Here is a 19,416-nt window from a genome sequence, read left to right on the forward strand (position 1 = left end):
TGGTGAAAAGCAACTTGAAATAGGCCCCAAACTTCATGATGCTGAATCACAGCAGAAAGCCATACGCAAAGATAAACTGCTCCTGTGCTCATTTATCCTATGTATTAACTTGTAAAAAATCTCAAAAGGCCAACTGTTTAGCAGATCAAATATCACGGTTAATTTGACACCCTTTGCCATTCTGGCTGGAGGGAGAATTTGATTTTGGTTTCAGGGATGTGTGTCTCTTGTGCTCTGCATTTATTAGTATCACTAGAACTGCTGAAAGTTTCAAGCCAGGCCCGTTAGTGAGGAGGAATGGTCCAGTAGTTTGGGTGCTGGTCTGGTATTAAGAAGACCCAGGTTCAATTCACGCTCTGCCAGACTTCATGTGTGATCTGTTCCATTCTATATCGGCTCTTCTACCATGCTTATCACTGTAATGTCAGAGTATTTGGGTAAATCGCTTAGTCTCTCAGTGCCTCATCTGTAAAATGGGGTTAATGGTTTCCTGCCTTGCAGGAACGCTGGGAGAATAAATACAGTAGAGACTGAGGTGCTCAGACACTATAGTAATAGAAGCCATATAAGTAACTTAGAGAATGTTAAAAGCAGGAGCCCTCTACCACCTGAGCAAGTCTCTTAACCGGCAGCTATAGTAAGCTATTATCCTTTCATAAAGGCCAGCCACTAGAGGGGAACAAAGACCTGCATTGTACAGTAACTCCTCACTTAAAGTCATCCCGGTTAACGTTGTTACGTTGCTCATCACTTAGGGAACATGCTAGTTTAAAGTTGTGCAATGCTCCCTTCTAACGTCGTTTGGCAGCCGCCTGCTTTGTCCACTGCTTGCAGGAAGAGCAGCCTGTTGCAGCTGGCTGGTGGGGGTTTGTAACCAGGGTGGACCGGCAGCCCCCCTATCGGCTCCCCCCTCCCCTAAGTTCCCTGTGCTGCAGCCGCCCAGCAGGCTAGCAATCAGCAGTTCAGCTGTCCCTCCCCCACTGCCATGTGCTGCTCCTGCCCTCTGCCTTGGAGCTGCTCCCAGAGACTCCTGCTTGCTGGGAGGGAAGGGGGGGGGCTAATGTCAGGGTGTCTCCCTCCCCCTTGCTCCTGCACCCCGCTTACCCCTTCTCCATATAGAGCAGGGAGGGGACACAGACAGAGAGAGAAAGAGAGAGCTTGGGGCAGCAGCTGCTGTCTCAACTTCCTCATCCACTTAAAAAGACAATGCACTTAAGAGTGGGTCAGCTTACTTAAAGAGGCAGTGTGCATCTCTGTCTCTCCCACACACAAGGTGTGTGTCTGTCTCTGTCTGCCATGCTGTCTCCCCTCCCTCGTGTTTGTGCTGCCTTGTGTGAGAGGCTACATTAACAACAAAGGGTTAACCCTTGAGGGCTCAGCCGAGTGCTAGTTCATCATTTAGCAGCAAGACATTCCCTGGGAAATATCCCTCCCTCTTCCACTCTCTAACTTCACCACCTCAACCAAGCTTCACAATCATCATAGCTGTGAACAGTATTAAATTGTTTGTTTAAAACGTATAGTGTGTGTATATCTATATAATATATAGATTTTGTCTGGTGAACAAAATTTCCCTGGAACCTAACCCCCCCTATTTACATTAATTCTTATGGGGAAATTGGATTCACTTAACATCATTTCGCTTAAAGTCGCATTTTTCAGGAACATAACTACAACTTTAAGCGAGGAGTTACTGTACTAGTGTGTGTTATACGGGAACTTCATATATAAATATTGAACTGTGCTAATATCTGTGGCAAATATATAAATTCAGTTATTAGCACTAAAATTCCTTCTTACAATTCAAAAATAGGTAAAGAGCAAACAAGCATGTCAATTATTCATTGGAATTTAGAGGCCAAAAATATCCTTTTGTATCTAGTTACAAAGAGCTGCCTTTCCTCTAAAGTGGAGATGCTTTGGCACTATTGAAAGTACGACATGAGACAGTGAGAAGCGACCAATGAGACTATCTGATGAAATGGTCTGTAACCAAAAGCAATTAATCAGAGGCTGCAGGGAGCTCGTGCTCAAGATATACAAAGTGTCTTAGTGCTGCGAAAAGTGACTTGGTCTCTTGAATCATAAATAAAAATTTCTGGTGCAGGCACCTGAAGCAGCAGACACCTGGAAAGTGACACATGTGTAAGGAATTGAACCAAATGGCATATATAAAATTCTGTGATGTAAACTCTCATCAGTTCATCACAGACTCCTGGTTATTGCTCTGAAATTGACCTGCTCATAACCTCCGTACTTTAAAGTCTTCTTCCTCCACGTCCCCCATTTCAGAAATTCCTTTCAGGGCACAGCTTTTTGTAAGCAATGCTTGTAAAGTGCAGAAAGGCAGTTCTGCTCTGGTTTCTTTGTGTTTCATGAGCAATAAGCAATGCTAGGGTGAGGAAGTGTTGTAGGGGAGAGATCTTTATGCATTATGTCGAGGGTCTACAGTTAGAGGGAGCTGCCTGGCTTCCGATTACATTCCTAAACACTCTGGTGTCTTTCTGAATTAGGCCCCTCCTGAAACCTGACCCTCTTTCTCCAGTTCCACTCACCATGCTACTATTTGCAGTTACAGGAAGATCACTTAAAGTAACACGTTTGAAAACTTATTGTGAAATCACTATGATTATGGCTCCCTGATTCTTTGCCCCAGCCCTGGCCCTAGCATGGGGCAGAACAACTTGGGGGTGAATCTAACTTGCACCAGCTGGTGTGCTGAGGTGCCTGTTGTAATTAATGAAATAAATGTCATCAGTTTAACCCCCCCTTCACCTCGTCCTGACACAAAATAGGTCATATTACACTTTGTACTTCCTTGTGTGATTAGCGTTTACCGTATCACATTTTGCACTCTGTCTCAGGCTTACATAAGAGTCCTGCAATGTATGAAAGTACAACTTTATCTATTTTAGATTTGTTTTTTGATGAGCTGGCATTTACACACCTGAGGAGGTATCCTTTCCATGACATAAACTGTCCTAAGCATTTAAGAGCACTGATCTAGCACTACCAATACTGCTCTTGAATTTCCACTGCTTTGAAACACAATCTTTTTTTTTTTCCTTTTAAATTGTTTTGAGAGATTTCCAAGCCAAAGACAGCTTTCAATGAGAAAAGTGATCACCTCTGGCCGGGGCCTATGTATTTCGTAGCATGATCCTTCCGCAGGAAATGGATTTTATTTTTAGTGGTGCTTTTAGGAATACAGGTCTGTCTCATCTTACGCAGGGGTTCCGTTCCGCGGTTAGCGCGTAAAGCGAAAACCGCGTATAGCCAAAACCCCATTGAGTTCAATGGCGGGCGAAATCGCCCGCACTACAGGTATAATATTTCAATTGTTGTTTTTCTCTCTTTTGTTTTGTTTTTGTTTTTGCCGACTGCGTAAAGTTGAAATCACGCATGTTAAATGCACGTAAGATGCGACAGACCTGTATTATGGATGTGCTGGCAATTTTATAAACTGTATTAACTGCTTTATATCCCACAGAAACCTTCCACATTAATTTCCAGAGTTTCATTACTAGATTACCTTCCTTTATAGAGTTGTTCCTATGGTGCTGCATTTATTTAAGCCAGCGTTTCACAAACTATTAATTACTTATGTTAGGTATTTATATGGTTCCCCTCCCCCCCAATTAACAGAGTATCTGAGCACATCACAATCTTTAATGTACCTACCTTCACAATGCTGCTGCAACATAAGGAATTAACTGAGGCACTGATAGGCTTAATGCCTTGCCCCAGGTTACAGAAGAAGATTGTGGTGGAGCAAGGACTTGAATTTAGGTCTTCTAAATCCTAGGTGAGTGCCTTAACTCCTGGACTATCCTTCCACTCCTTACAGCAGTGCCAAGCAGCCCCAATGTGGTAGGTGCTGTATGCACATACAGTAAAAGACAGTCCATGCCACCAAAATTTTACAAGCTCAATAAACAAAGGAAGGGTTATTATTCTCATTTTACAGGTGGAGACCTGAGGTGCACAGAGACTGAGTTGTCCATGGTCACACAGCGATATGTGGCAGAGGTGGAAACTGAAGCCAGATTTCCTGAGTCCCATGCCAGAGCTTTAAACGCAATGTCATCCTTCCTCACACTGTTTGTTGGGACCTCCCCAAAGCGGGTCTCCAGGCAGGTCAGGGATTTTCCATTATAAACATTCAAAAATGAGAATTTTCTAGTGATCCCCTTGGGAAAGTCAACATTACCTACAGTTAGCAATAGGACTATCTGAGATACTGAAGATATTTCCTACTTCGCTCACACAGAAGTAACATGGTATCTGATGGTACATGCGGAGTACGGTATCTCTTCTGTTTTGGAAGATGAGCATGTGCTAAATCACGTAGTCTCAGAGGGAGCATGCATGCTGCTTGCCAGCCTGACTGTTGAACCAGTTAGGGAATATAAGCAGCGGGTGAACACGTCAGCACTGCAGTTCTTACTCTTCACCCCAAGGTAACGAAAGGATCCTGTTAGATTCATAACCATGACTCTTGCTACTCCACTCATCCGCTTGCTTTCCAGTGTGTCTGTCCCCCCTCGTTGTAACTTTTTTGGATGCTTTTTAACTCCCACACTGCAGGAGAGTGCAGTATCCCCTGTCCTATAGGGTAGCCTGGGGCAGGCCTTTCTCACTCACTCCTATTGAGGCTGTTGCACCGTGTATACATAATTATACAATCATTGGGCCAGAGAGAGGGACTGACTTTATAGCCAGGCAGGTAGGACACTCTCCTGCAATGTGAGAAACCCGAGTTCAAATCCCTGCTCCAATTATTATTGAATTATACGTCAGGCAAAGGGGAGTCCTGAACGCAGGTGTCCCATATACTAGGTGAGTGCCCTCACCACTGGGATAAAACTTATATGTAGGCCTAGCAGAATTCAATTTTTATAACCTTGATGGATAATATTGATGGTTATTTTTAAGCCTTTTAAAGATTTTTTTATTGATTTACATTTTTCACAGTTGTGCAAAAATTATGGGATTTAAGGTTGTTTTTAATTTTTATCGATTTAGCTTTTCACAGCTGTGGGAAATTATGGGGTGTGTATCACACACTACTTCTTTAATGTCAGCAGACACTGAAATTCAATAAGTTAAAGCTTTATGACTGTTCAAACACAACTTCACATGTCACAACATACAAAAAGAAATCTCTTCAAATCAAAACTCTAATGACTTCTCAAGCAGCATATTTCTTACTTTGCCTATTGGAAATTTCAATTATTACTGATGGAAATATTTTTACATCGGTTTGTGGGTGTATGGTGAAATCAACGTTTACCGACAAATCTAACCCTTTCAAGCCCTCTTATAAGGAAGATACTACCTTCTCCTCCAATCCTTTCCCCATTCTGTGAATCTAGCCCCTTATAAACTCCCAGAAATAAAATGTCTTGTGTTGAATGAAATGTTTGTTTGACCCGATTCACCTACATTTTTTTCAGAATTTTCAAATTCAGTTAAACTTGAGCCAAAATATTAATGATTTTTTTCCATTTTTGGGAACTGCCAGAGAACTGAAACATCAATTTTTCGCACAGCTCTATTTGCATCAATGATATCAACTATTATTTTAAAGAACACGTCAGGCTGGTGTGAGCTGGCATGAAGGGCACAGAGGACACAAAATCAAGGGAACTTACAGCTTTCAGGATCCGTACTGCATCCTGCTGAAGCCAGGTTGGGTAAACAACTTCATCATTCAGAATGGCTTCAAAGAGGTCATCTTCATTCTCTGCTTCAAAAGGGGCGTGACCACATAGCATCTCGTACAGCAGCACCCCCATAGCCCACCAGTCTACATCAGGACCATAGAGCATCTCCTGCAGAATCTACAGTGGGGATGGGGGAGGGGGATAAATATTACTCACTGGGCTTAACAATTGTTTTTCTAAGTGGGGGAGAAAATGGATTATGGAATATTAATGTGAACAAAACATATCACCGCACATTAACTAAGGGTATTCTCTTCTGTGCTTGCCATTCCTCCTTTCTCAGAGCCCCTACGTGATGTGCATGTCCAGCTGGCAACCCATTGATTTACATCTCCAGTGAACAAGGGGTCTGCCAGTTGTACTCACTTACCAGACGTGCTTAGGAACAGACTCTTTAAAATAATGTGCTGAGCAGGAACTGAAGAGTTTTTCAGTCAAATTGTTGTAGTGAGGTGGATCAGCTGGGTCTGTGGCTTGAGCCTCTTCACTCCCCTTTGTCTCCCAGAAGGAAAGGCTTACATGGCTCCAAAAACACATTTCCAGCTCGAGTAGGGAAGGGGTGTGAGAGCAAAAGAAGGCATGAGTGTGAGGAGTGGGGCAGAGGAAGCATGACCACAGAGCATAAATCCAGCAGCGTTACAGAAGCACCTACAGGATCTGGCAGGATCTGGAGGGAAGGTGCTTCTTAAAGCTGTGTTTATTCATTTTAAAATTAGACAGATGAATGACGGGGGGGGGGGGCGAGACAGACAGAGGCAGAGAAGGGAGTTGGGGAATGAGGGAGACAGCAGCCTGCTTTCAACCACACTGGGATGGTACCTGTGCCATTTGCTGTAACCAGTATTTTGGCAGCTACAATCTGGCATCTATGTTTTTCAAGATGCATTTTCTTTTCTCCCAGTGGAGCTGACCCCTCTGTGTCAGCCCATAACAACCTGCAGACTTGTTTAGCCTTCACTAGCCCATGGGGCTGTAAATCTCAGTGTGCTTCTGAGACCAAACTTTCCACCTGTCAGCCCCATAAGATGCAGCCAAATTAAGTGGAGATCTCATTGTGTTGCTTTTAAACCAGATCTACTAACAGCTCAATGGATTTTCCAATGAAGAAGGGTTTCCTGTACCTCTGGAGCAATGTAGTCTGGTGTGCCACAAAACGTTGCGGTAGTAATTCCATTGCAAATCCCCTCTTTGCACATGCCAAAATCTGCCAACTTGCAGTGGCCCTCGTGATCCAGCAACACATTATCCAGCTTCAGATCCCTGCAATAACAACAATTATTATTGTTATTATTTCAATTGCTGCATACTAGGAGCTGTACAAACCGAAACGAAGACACAGTCCCTACTCTCCAGAGCTTAAAATAAAACCTGGACAAACACGTATCGCTGGACCCAGCAGCCAACTGCACCATCATCTTCTGAAAAAACAAACGGTGTGCATGAATTTGGCACTTGTAGAAGAGAGGAATTAATAATGTTGGGTTGAGCCAGATTTAATGTGGTCAGGTTTTGTATGAACTTCCCCACACGGCTTTCCCCACGCACCACAAGTCTGACCTGCAGAACCCCCTGCTAATTCAGTTTTGAGATGCGTTTGAGTAGAGTGATAGTTCTACATAACACAAAGGCCTAAATGTTCTTCGTTGCACTGATTTCAGTGAGGTTGCACTAGTGTATCCAAGAGGAGGATTTGCTGCCAAGAATCTTATTATTTATGTTTTCTTGTCCCATCCCCATGTTACTGTCAAAATGTCCAGCGGCTGCACCCGATAGAATAGGAACGATGCACTTTCCAGTACACCACCTACCCATCTATCGGTATGGAAGCCCATAGTTTAAGCTAAGTTCAAGAAACAGATTCTAGAAGATCAAGCACTGTAGGAAGCTTGTCAGCAGCTTGACCTTGAGACGGCCCCAGGGAATATTCCACAGTCATAAGTGCAGTCAGGAGCCTGGCCAGATAGCACTGGAGCCATCTGCAGACCCAGGCAATGCTTTCCTAAAAATATGCTCCAGCTCTTGGCATCTGGCCCCTTCAGCTGTCAAGCTTATCCTGTGCACACTCGCAGATGGGGGGAAGCAACCACTGTCAGAGAGCCGCCCCAGTGATGTTAACATCAACAGCAGGACTCCTGTGTACATGATAGGAATGGGCTGTGTTTCCCCTTCCTGGATTTTGGGGAAAAGATATGTGACTCGGCCTCTCGAACATATTCTGCTTGCAAAGCATTCTGTCAGATAAGCCAGGGGGGAGGGATAGCTCAGTGGTTTGAGCATTGGCCTGCTAAACCCAGGGTTGTGAGTTCAATCCTTGAGGGGGCCACTTAAGGATCTAGGGCAAATCAGTACTTGGTCCTGCTAGTGAAGGCAGGGGGCTGGACTTGATAACCTTTCAAGGTCCCTTCCAGCTCTAGGAGATAGGATATCTCCATTATATATATATTCCTGGTGTGGTACAACCCAAACATTCTGGCACAGGAAGTCTATGTCAGAGATGGGACTAGAACCCAGGTCCCTGGCTAGCATTCTAACCACTGGGCCACCATTCTTCTCTACTATGGTGCCCTGAAAATGAGAAGGCCAGTTATCCCACTCTGTCTCAGACGTCCTATAACCAGAACCACCACAGGAAACATCTCTTAAACTAGCATTGGGTGACCACAGAGTTTCTTATTATCTCTATTACAGTGGAGCAACTGGCCTCGCTGTGCTAGGCAACCGTGTTAGTAAGAGTCAGGTCCTGCCCCAAAGAGCTTACAAATAGACAAGAGAGTGGGAGAAAGGAAAAATTATCATCCCTACTTGGCTGACGGGGAATGGTGGTGCAGAAAGATTAAGTCACTTGCCCAAGGTCACCAGAGCCAGGAATGAACCCTGATCTCCTGAGTTACATTGCAGCATTTGCTCTGGATGGGATGTGAACAAGTAGCAGAGTTTTTCTTTTTAAAATGAAAAATGGTCATAAAGCCTTGGGACAAAACCAACCCTGGAAGGGATTAGGAGGACACAGAGAGACATATTACGTGTGTTGGGTCATGACAACCTTACAGTGTGGCTTAAAGAGTGGTTTACAGTTAGAGCTCCTGGAATTCTGCCATGTGCTACTGGCACATCCGGAAACATCTCCAAGCATAAAGGCAAGCCCTGTTCACCAGAAATTTGCAGGAAAGTGGTTGAAACAGCAGATTATTCTTTATATCCAGTAAAATCCTTGTTGGTTCTAGGCAAGACTGGCTTGGGGGCCACTACAAATATGCAGGTGGGCAAGGCATTTTGATGAATAGGTAAATGCCTTGGAGATGCCCCAAATAAAATCCAAGTGGTTGTAGATTCACTATTTACTACATTTCTTGGAAACAGCTTGAATGGAAACTCTCTACTTAGGTTCTGGCAAGATAGATAGGTGAGAGAGGGAGGGAGAAACCAGGTACAGCCACAGTCCTTGAAGGCTTTAGTCCCTCTCAGAGGCTGTGAGGTTTAAGCAAGCTTCAGGTTTTATAGTGGAGCTGCAACACCGGGGCCTGTTCTGCCTGGAAGCCATGTCTAGACTCTCCACTGCCTCCCATCCAACGAGCTACAGCAGCCCTGGGCTCCCTGTTAACTGGGAGATACAATATGATCGTTAGAGCCCCAGTATGAAAGGAGCATTTGCAGGTGCAAACTCACTGTGTCCCCCAAAGGAATCTGTTTATGTAATTCCCATTAAATTTAAACCAGCTGCTGCCCGCTCATGTTCTGGAAGCAAGTACAGTTTTAACTACACCAAGGCAAGGCTCCAGCCTGTGGGCTTTCTCAGGCTTGCTTATTAATCCTGTTAACGTCTGTCCCCCACTGCGACAAGGTGGACATTTGCGCCTACTGGCATCTTTTTAAGTGATGTGAAATCTAAAGCTCACATTTTATTATTTCATGTAGCCCAGAATGGGGTATTAATTGAGCCTTGCTTGGTCACAAGATGCTCCAAGTTTGGCTCCCAATATAGGATATGCCAAAAAGGGTTTATTTCACTCTTCACTAACCCTATCCGCAGTCAGTGGTTTTCTCAAGTGATGTCAATGGTATTAATCTGTATACTTGCTGCTTTGCATTCACTGGCCCTACTGTTCTTTATGCCAAATGAACCAATGAGGTCACATTAAAAAAAAAACGGACAGGATTCTAAAGATTTACAAGGCGCTCTTCAGTTCAGCAGCAAGAACTCCAGGAAGCTGATGAAATTGGAAAGTAACCCACTCACAAAGCCCAAATCTACCTCAGATTCCCTTAATGCTTGCATTTTCCAGTCAACATTTTTAGTAGTGTCATGCAGCAATAAAGGGAGGGATATTTTCAAAGGTCATTATGCAGTTGTTATGCTGTTATTCTGAAGTCATTATGCAGTTTTGATGCAATCCTTTCGCAGGCAAACTCCCACTGGAGTTGAGGACTTTGTGCATACTAAGGAATGAAGCATTTGTCTCTACATGTAGTTACAGTGTGTCAGTTAAACGCATCCTTTATTTTAGGCACAGAAGACGTGACAAAAAGGGAGCTGTTCTAGCCTCTTGCATCACAACATGTGGATTTGCTATGTTGGCATTTTAAAGATCAAAATTTTTCCAGAAAAAAATGTGCAACTTGCCTGGTCCTCTGTGCAATATTTGCACTATTGGGAATTTTGCCATTGACTTCAATGGGAGCAGCCACATGCCTTATATGAGTGCATGCCGGTCAGTCTGGGTAAAGTCGGATAGTTCAAAAGGTGGTAACTGCATTATTGCTACCTTTGCTCCCACTGAGCAGTACTTTACTCTGAAAGTGGTCACAGGGGCTATTTACATTCCACTTGAAGAGGGGTAGCAGAATCTGGCCCAATATTTGTACTGAGATCTCATTTTGTCTCCTCTGTGACACGTCAAAGGGCTTGAGCCAAAGCCCACTGAGATCAATGGAAAAACTCCCTTGGGCTTTGGATCAGGCCTCAAGTGATCTTTTACCCTATGGCAGAGGTGAAAGTAAGCCGGTCTGGTCCGGTCTGGCATACCGGCAAGAGCCAGTACACCGTGCCGGACTGGACCGGCTTCCGCGGCGGTGATTTAAAGGGCCTGGTGCTCCGGTCCCTGCGGGGAGCCCCGGGCCCTTTAAATCCCCGATGGAGCTCTGGCAGCTGGGCTCCCGCGGTGATTTAAAGGGCCCGGAGCTCTCCGGAGCCAGAGCCCCGGGCCCTTTAATTTGCCCCTGAGCTCCCAGCCACCTCTGCAGCTGGTAGCTCCGGGGTGATTTAAAGGCCCTGGGGCTCCCAGCCACAGCTGGAGCCCCAGGGCCTTTAAATCTTGAAAGGCCCCGCCTCTTCCGGTTGAGGCCACGCCTCTTCTTGTTGAGGCCCCGCCCTCGCTCAGGACTCCGGCGTACTGGTAAGTCCTTTAAGTTACTTTCACTCCTGCCCTATGGTATTTTACTAATGGTATTTGCAAACCCATAACTTGAAATCATGGAGAAGTCATTACTGAGTAATAATTTTTTTGAGAGGAAAATCTCATCTCTTCCAGATTTTTTCCAATAATAAGGCATGCACGTGGCCATGCATATTTTTATAACCAGGAATTACCTATCCCACTGCATCATGAGAATGCTTTGCAAATTTCCAGAGCACCAGTAAAGCTGAGTAAGCATCAGCAAACAGTAGCAAATGGTGTCTAAGGAAGACTTCTGCATCTCTTACGCTGGAACGCAGATAGAAAAACCAGTCTGAACTGCTGTTCTTTTTGTCAATGTTACCACATCAGTAGGTTTAGCGAGAGATTGAAATCACAAATGGAAAACCAGGGTATTGGTTTTTGAAAAAGGAAGCCACAAAATGGAGATGAGAAATAGATCCAACTGTTTTTAACATGAGAAAAACAGCTTGAAAGTTTCAGGTCTGTAAAATAAAAGACAGAATTATCACTCTCTTTCAGCTTTGGATGCTTGCTCTAAACCTACTGTTGTGGAACTTTAAAGGGAAAATCAGCAGAGCCAGACAAATTCTGTAGTGATAAACAGTACAAATGGGGTACACAGAGCTCAGAGAAGGAACACTTTCTTTTTGGCGCACAGATAAATGGAATACTGAAGGTGACACATTAGGTTGATTAGCTAAAGAAATCCAGTACCCATATCTGGCCATAGTATTCTTGCCTGGCCCAAGTTTAGAAGGTTGGAATTGTTTTATAGCTCTGCTTTCAGAACATGATCCCAAAACCTCGTCAAGATTTAACTTCAGCCTTCTCTGCTACTTTCCCTTATTTAAAATATGAAACAAATGATATTGTAGGTATGTGCACAGTCCTCCTGATCTTTGAAAATGAAGCATCAAAATAAAGCTTTCAGTTTGCAAACCATTAGTTCACCAACCCCCAGTTTTCTAGATAAATGTTCTGTTTGTTGGATGAGTGAAATGCTCTATCTAGTTTCCAAGTGGCTGTTAAAAGCCCCTGTAGTGTAGGAGCAAATTCTGTTTCAGGTCACTAGTGCACTGAATGTGATTAGCTTTAGAATCATAGAATATCAGGGTTGGAAGGGACCTCAGGAGGTCATCTAGTCCAACCCCCTGCTCAAAGCAGGACCAATTCCCAACTAAATCATCCCAGCCAGGGCTTTGTTAGAATTAGTTCCTGCTGCATCTGTTGAGCTATATGAAACAGTATCTTCACATATAGAAATATTGTTATTCCACGTCATCTTAAAGCCAACTAGCACTTTGAGCACACAGAGAAGTTTTTGCAAGCTGTTTGTCCAGGCCATGCCAATGCCATTCACTTTTTAACAGATCTTGGACTAGAACATAGGAGCTCCTGGCTCTCAGTTTTGCCCTCACATCACTTGATACTGCTGCCTTGTATCTGTAACTGTGTGTGTGTTACACCTGCAATATAACTACACAACAGCACTTGTAAGACCCAGAAGGCTTGGCTTCCCAGGATGGTGTTTACAAAGACGCAATGCCCAAGAGGCTGACTGCAGGTATAATACATGAAGGGATGCAAACACTGATCAGACTTTTCCTGCTTCTGAGACCTCTCTGCATTCATTTTAAATCTCTGCTTCCCCACCTCAGCCCCTTTTGGACAGTCTAATTGCTCAGAAGAGCTTCCTAGGGAAGGTAACTATTTCTAACACGGCTTAATTTTTACTGAGCCAAATGAGGCCTGATTCAGCTCCCAATTAAATTTGAGCGGGTAGGATAGAAAATACAGCCTCTGACTAAAAACCTGGCACATCACAGTATATAATCACAAAGCTTCCTTGATGCTACTGGCCCTGAGAGGTGCAGAACCAATGGGGAGCGGTGGGTGTCCTACACCTTTCAGGATCAAGTCCATCAATAAAACCTGCACCCTTATTATACCAATGGCGGCTATTAGATGGTATAATGACAGTTTCAAAAAGTGGCCTTAAAAGAACTGAACTACTCTGGTTTATGAAATTGAGCAGCAGAAAAACATTACTGCTGAAGCACAGATGCTGCTAGAGATTGCTACCTTAGGGTAACCCCAACGATGGTGCAATCCACCCTTACATATATATATAGCACTTTAGCACACATTTACTTGCTGCACTTTTTCATGGCAGTCTCCTCAGGAAACAGAAAGAAAAGAGGTCCACTTGAGGCATTTCCCAGAATTCCAATGAAAACATTCGCTCATTTACTGTGCGGAGGAAAGCGACGGAAAAAAGTCATTATTTCAAGTTCATGGTATGTATGCTGTACACATCCTGTCTGGATCCTGAGCCATTGGACTGACAGCCTTGACCTGGAATTTGCTGGCCCAGGCAATGCCATTTACCCAACAGTGCTTCTATTTTATGCTTGCCAAAATGATTAAAAAAAAACCAAAAAACCCCTCCATCCTCCTGCCTGAAATCTTCATAGTAGGTGCACAGTAAGCGTCAGCCATAAATGTACCAGTAAGATGAAGTTTCATGACTGATGGTGCCAAGAACGAAAGAGGGAGAGAGATTACAAAGCATTAGCTGGGTAGGTCACTGTGACTGAAATAGACCCACACTGAATCCTGGATAATTAAAATGAAACAGAACTTGTGCCAGCTGTACATCTGGGAGTGATGGGGTGGATGGATTACCTGACAAGATGAATGATTAATGATCAAGCCCAGTTATAACCAGTTGTCCAATATCAATCCACAGCCCACCTAGTAGTTAGTATCTGCTAAAAGGCCCAGCCAGAGCTCTGTCCTGGTAGAATTAGAGCTGGTTTATTGAAAAGGATTCTGATTGCACCGAGGGAGAGAGAAATGGCCCCTTTTTGCCTGAGCCTGTCATTTTGAAACTAGAGGATGGCTCAAGTCAAAGCAACTCTTTCTGCTGCCTGATCACTAATCACACAACTGCCTGTGAAATCTACCTTCCCCAGGCCCAGAGTAACAGAAGGAATATTTCATTTCTGGAAGAAGCAGAAAACAGTTGGCAGAGTTGATCTGGATCATGTGTGCTGATTGCTGCTGGGAATAGCCGGGACAGCAAACTAACCTGTACCAATATTTGTAATGACTAATAGGGTTTTGTGGGGAAGGAGGAAATCCTGAACTGAACCTAAATGTCTGGCCAAACAAACAGGTCTCTCCACACCCATAGAATATACACCTGCAGTCCTCACTTCCCCAGCCCACTCAAATCAGTGCAAAGACTTCCATTGACCCTGGTGGGCTTGGATCAGGTCTTTAAACAAGAAAACCCAAACATTACCGAGGCTTTGATATACCTATAAGGACTTCAGAGAGACAAAGTGGGTGAGGTAATACCTTTTATTGGACCAACATCTGTTGATGAAAGAGACAAGTATTCGAGCTACACAGAGCTCTTCTTCAGACCTTCCTCAGAGCTAAAGAAAAGCTGTGTAAGCTCAAAAGCTTGTCTCTTTCAACAGAAGTTGGTCCAATAAAAGATATTACCTCACCCAACCTATTCTCTCTAACATCCTAGGACCAACACAGCCACAACAACACTGCAAGCTCTCAAGGCTTCAGGCTGTTTGGTAGCACTTCCTCTATTACCCCTTTCTATACAGCAGCAGGAAAGTGGACGGTAAATTATGAAATATTCTGGGTGGGATTTTCAAACATACTCAATTTTGGCCTGTTTCCACTGAAGCCAATGGGACCTTACTACCTACTTCAATAGGTGCAGTGTCAGGCTAAACACTCAGTATTTCTGAAAATCCTTCCTCCCCTTTGTGTATAGCTTCTGTTTACATTAGGAAGAACAGTCTCTAGGATACATTCTCGCTGGCTACAGAGCAACACACTGGGGGCATAATGCACTTGTGGTATGTCTATACAGCAAAACAAAACAACCAATCCCTTCCCCAGTAGCAATTTTCAGAGCTTGAGTTAACTGATTCAGGCTTGTAGGGCTTGTGCTGTGAAGCTAAAACTAGCAGTGTAGACATTCGAGCTTGGTGCGGGGGGGAGTCCAGGCTTGGAGACCTTCTCCCTTCGTTGGGTTTCCAAGCTGGGCTCCAGACCCAGCCTGACTGTCTCCACTGCTATTTCTAGCCCTGCCGCGCAAGCCTGAGTCCGTTGAGACTCGCTGCTGCTGTGTAGACATACAAATATTTTAAAATATTTACTGGGGGAACCTGTCTTCAGATCCAGTTACAATAAAAGCCAAGACCAGCATCGGCATTATTGGTACTCTCTTTTCTAAGACTCTGTGGAAGCTGTGGCTAAACAAAAAAAATCTTCCTGTCTCCTCTGAGCTCTCTCTTGCCACAGAAATCGCTTAAAATCCATTCGTGAACTCAAATGGAGAAATATTTGTCAGAACCTAGCAGATGGGATATTGTCCAACGTTTTAGCTTCCCTATAACATAGATTATTATTGCTATTCACTCATTAACGGTGATTCACTCCACCCCCACGCAAGGTGCAAGTATCCTGGCTTTCTATGGGTGGAACAAAGTGAGATGAAATTCACCCCACCCACCGCAGTGCCAGGACGCTGGGCTACTGTGCAGCCCATCCTACAACTATAGGAACGCCTGCCCTGCTGCTTAAGCAGCCCGCACGTAGCTGGGCAACTTGCTTTGCGTCAGCCCTCCACACTCGAGGCAGATTTCACTCTGCTTGCCCAAAAATGCCACACAGACACACCCAAAAGAGATGCCAGTCCTGAAGAGCCTTGATTCTAAATGCCACACCTATGAAGCAAAGCAGTGATGTGGGAGTTGGCACCAAGGGGACAGGTTACGTGGCAAAGGTGGTTTGAACAACTGGCTGTTTTAGAAATAGATTAAATATGTATAATAAATAGGTGACTCATTCAATAAAACAAAGCTGTCTTGGCTGACCCTCCCTTCCCTTTGTAGGAATTGTAGTGGAGGTGGGTCTTGAAGCAGGACTCAATGAGGAGAGGGTGGTGTATGGGGAATGTATGTCTTTACACGGATCATGATTTGTCCCTCTAGTAATAGGAACAGCAGATGGGGCCTATAAGACAATACTGGGGATTGGTGATTAACTGTGGTATGCAGTGAAGATGGGGATTTTGAAGGCACCATCCATGAGTAACATGCGCCTGCCTGCCAGCTCATCCTGAGTCAATAATTGCATGGTTCTACTAGGTTCACATTTCCCCCCCTAGAACTAGACCTTTTCGATTAACAGAGGTTAACTGTGAAGGTCTGTCACTCACTCTTCACCAGATTGGAACTGAGCGTCTACTGTTCTCAGACTAGACTATTTAAAACCAAGGAAGACCTAAGTTTCAGAGGAATCCTTCTTCCATATAGCCCTTGTTGAGGACGTGCAGTCAGGTGTTTGTATTGTGAGTCACTTTTCTTCACTCCAAAAATGTTTTATTTAAGCTTCTTTTAATCTAAGAAACAACAGGCAAGAAGGAAAGAAATCTTTGCTGGATGGGTGACTAGAAAACACCTGTCAAAATCTGAGATTACGTATTCTACCCTCAACCCTCCCCTATTTGCACAATATAGAATTGCATAACCATTAACATTTCCTATTATAAGCTGAGGTTTGAATCCATCTTAAAACAAGATTTTTCAAAGCACTTCTGATCTATGATTGTTTAGGTATAATAACCCAGGTGAGCTCTAAAGTGCATTGTATTTCACTCATGTCCTGATTAAAGTTTAATGCACAACACTCAGAAGTCCTATTTTTTCCATCATTCTCCCGTCGCATTGCTGTGTTTATGTACAATGGAAACTGAGCGGCTCTTAAGTTCTGTATGCATAGATATTGTCAGTGTAGCGGGGTGAATGCCCGCTCCAGCCCTGAAGGGGTTGGAAAAGCCCTGCAGAGGGCTGGGGCTGTGTAAAGGGGCAAAACCCTGGCTGATTGGGGAAGTGGCTGCAGCTGGGGCCACACCCCAAACTGAGCCACTCAGCCTTATAAGGCAGCCAGGGTAGCCAGGGCCGAGCAGTCTCCCTCTGACAGGAGAGAGAGACAGGCCTGGCTGCAGGGAGCTCACCGGGGACCTAGAGTAACGCAGGGCTGGGGAAAGGCCTTGGAGGGCTGGGAAGCCCTAGGCCAGCAACTTCCCAGGCTGCAGGGCCTGGTCCCAGGTCCATATAGGTATTGGGGTTGCAGAGGGGTAACCTGAGGGTGGGTAAAGGCAGCCAGTCCAAACCCCTTGTTGCCGGTGATGATTGGCTGATAGACTGCAGTCTGCCCCAGGGCGCGGGGGCTAGATGGTGACTGGCAGTAGCCATAACTGAGGCGACATTGGGATAGGAGGTGGGGGTTTCCCTGGGTGGGGAGACCCAGAGAAAGAGTGGGGTACTGCCAGGGGCGCAGCACCTAAGCCAAGGGCACCGGGGTCCGGGAGGGACACGGGGGCCAATGACAGGCGGATCACCGGCCTGCAGAGGGCGCTCCAGAGGCTGGTGAGCTAATTCCCGGTACGACCAGCAGGAGGCGCCGCAGGAGCGAGTCCACGCCTGATTACAGTCAGTAACAAGTAACCAAATTGAACAGTATATTCAAGGGTTGGCACCAATATATTCTGGAGGTCATTCATTCCACCACATAAGCTAATGAATTATCTGAATTATTAAGGGCAAAGAGCACTTGTCAGGAGGAAAGAATAGGATGGTACTATGTTCCTGTCTCTGCATTTTGGACATACAACACACACACACACTTTTATGAAGCCCATGCCTCTGCTCACAAGCAGAATCAACCATATTTCACATCACAATTGGCTCTCAAACTTTTCCCACATTGGATCTAATCTTAAAACAGAGATCCTCTCTTTCCCTCCCAGCCCCACACCTTGCCTGAGGCAACTATATCACCCACTTACATGATAGCAATGTAATGGAGACAAGTGCATCATTTTGTCCTACACATTTTGGGCCAGTGCACTTTCACTGAGTGTGTCTAGGACTTCACAACCATTAGTACCAAATAGCCCTTTGTTACCCCGAATCCTCCTGTGATGGGATAGTCGGTCCCTTATAGGCAGTAATGCCTAATGATCAGTCCTCCCTGCCACATGGCATGGCCCTTTAAGGGTTTGAAAGGGCATATGGATAGAGAGGAGAGAGTCGTGGAAATGAGTGGTGCATGGGAGGAAATCCTGTCACTTTATCTTTAGGGGCCCAGGGCCAGGAGCATTGCAGAGAAGCAAAGCCCCCCTCTCACTCAACTGATTGGGAATGAGCTGGGAGCGGGGGACTAGTATATATCACAGCAGACACCAGCAGAAGGCGGCTGCCAACCCTTATAAGCCTGAGGACTAAGTGGGACCAGCTCAAGGAGAAGCTTCCTAATGTCCTATAGCCAGCTAAACTACAACCCAGCTCCAGCAGGACAGCTGGGGATTCCTGGTTTAAGGAGGAGGAGAATAACCCAGCTCCAAGAGGAGGGCAGGGGGCTCCTGCCGTAAGGAGAAGCACACAGACAGAGGTAACCCTAAGGGTTACGGAGCTTAGAGAGTGAGCTTCAGAGGAACCCCAAAGGACAGAAGAACTTTTTGTTTATTTGGGACTTTTGTTATGGACTATTTTGTACAAGGTTTTATATGAAACCAGCACCAAGTAGGGTATTATTGAGGGTATCAAGAGGACCCAAAGCGGAGTTACTGGCTTCCTGAGGCAGGGAGTGCCTGGAATGCCACACTTAGCCAGAAGGGGCACTCCATAGCAGTCATGTCCCGTGACAGCTGGGCTGCTCTAATCAAATCATTCTGAAGTTGGTTCTATCCCTCCCAACTGAGCGTTTGCTATCCCTCATATTTTGGCGGCAAATTAGATCATGGGTGAATTTACTCCAACTAGAAAACACTCAACAAAGAAATACACAGTAACAGAGTTTATCTCCTGTGCAGCAACCCAAACGGGTTCACAGGGCAATTCAGCCTGGACAATGACGTGCGTAACTGACACTTTTGTAGGATGTTTGGAAGAGCGGCCTGGCTCTGTTGCTCGTGTAGAAGTGCTCCCACATACGCCATCATCCACATGCCATAGTCAGAGGCCCCTGCAATGCATGATAGGTTGCCTTGCCCAGCACTTTTAATTTAAACTTTCTATCTCAAAGCAAAGTGCTCTAAAGGTTGAACACTGCAGAGGCCATATTGCATCTTTACAAGACAGAAAGCTAAAATTGGCACCTGGCCACCAGTGACTTGCTACTAAAACACGCAGCGAAGGATAGCTTCTTTCTGTCCTTAGTTGCACCATGGTAGC

At 45.0% G+C, this 19,416-nt stretch overlaps 1 protein-coding gene across 1 annotated transcript in view; it reads right to left on the minus strand.

Moving 5' to 3' along the window:
• PRKCH (protein kinase C eta) overlaps window positions 1-19,416 on the minus strand; it is a 162,591-nt gene that overhangs the window by 21,803 nt on the left and 121,372 nt on the right. Inside the window, exons 11-12 of the mRNA XM_024219844.3 lie at window positions 6,848-6,986; window positions 5,655-5,843 (exon numbers count right to left, since the gene is read on the minus strand). Of these exons, the coding sequence (XP_024075612.1) occupies window positions 5,655-5,843; window positions 6,848-6,986 (328 nt within the window). The remainder of the gene's footprint in view (window positions 1-5,654; window positions 5,844-6,847; window positions 6,987-19,416) is intronic.

The sequence above is a fragment of the Terrapene carolina genome, unplaced genomic scaffold (assembly GCF_002925995.2).
Source record: "Terrapene carolina triunguis isolate 2854851 unplaced genomic scaffold, T_m_triunguis-2.0 Scaffold189, whole genome shotgun sequence".
In the NCBI taxonomy this organism is placed as follows: domain Eukaryota; kingdom Metazoa; phylum Chordata; order Testudines; family Emydidae; genus Terrapene; species Terrapene triunguis.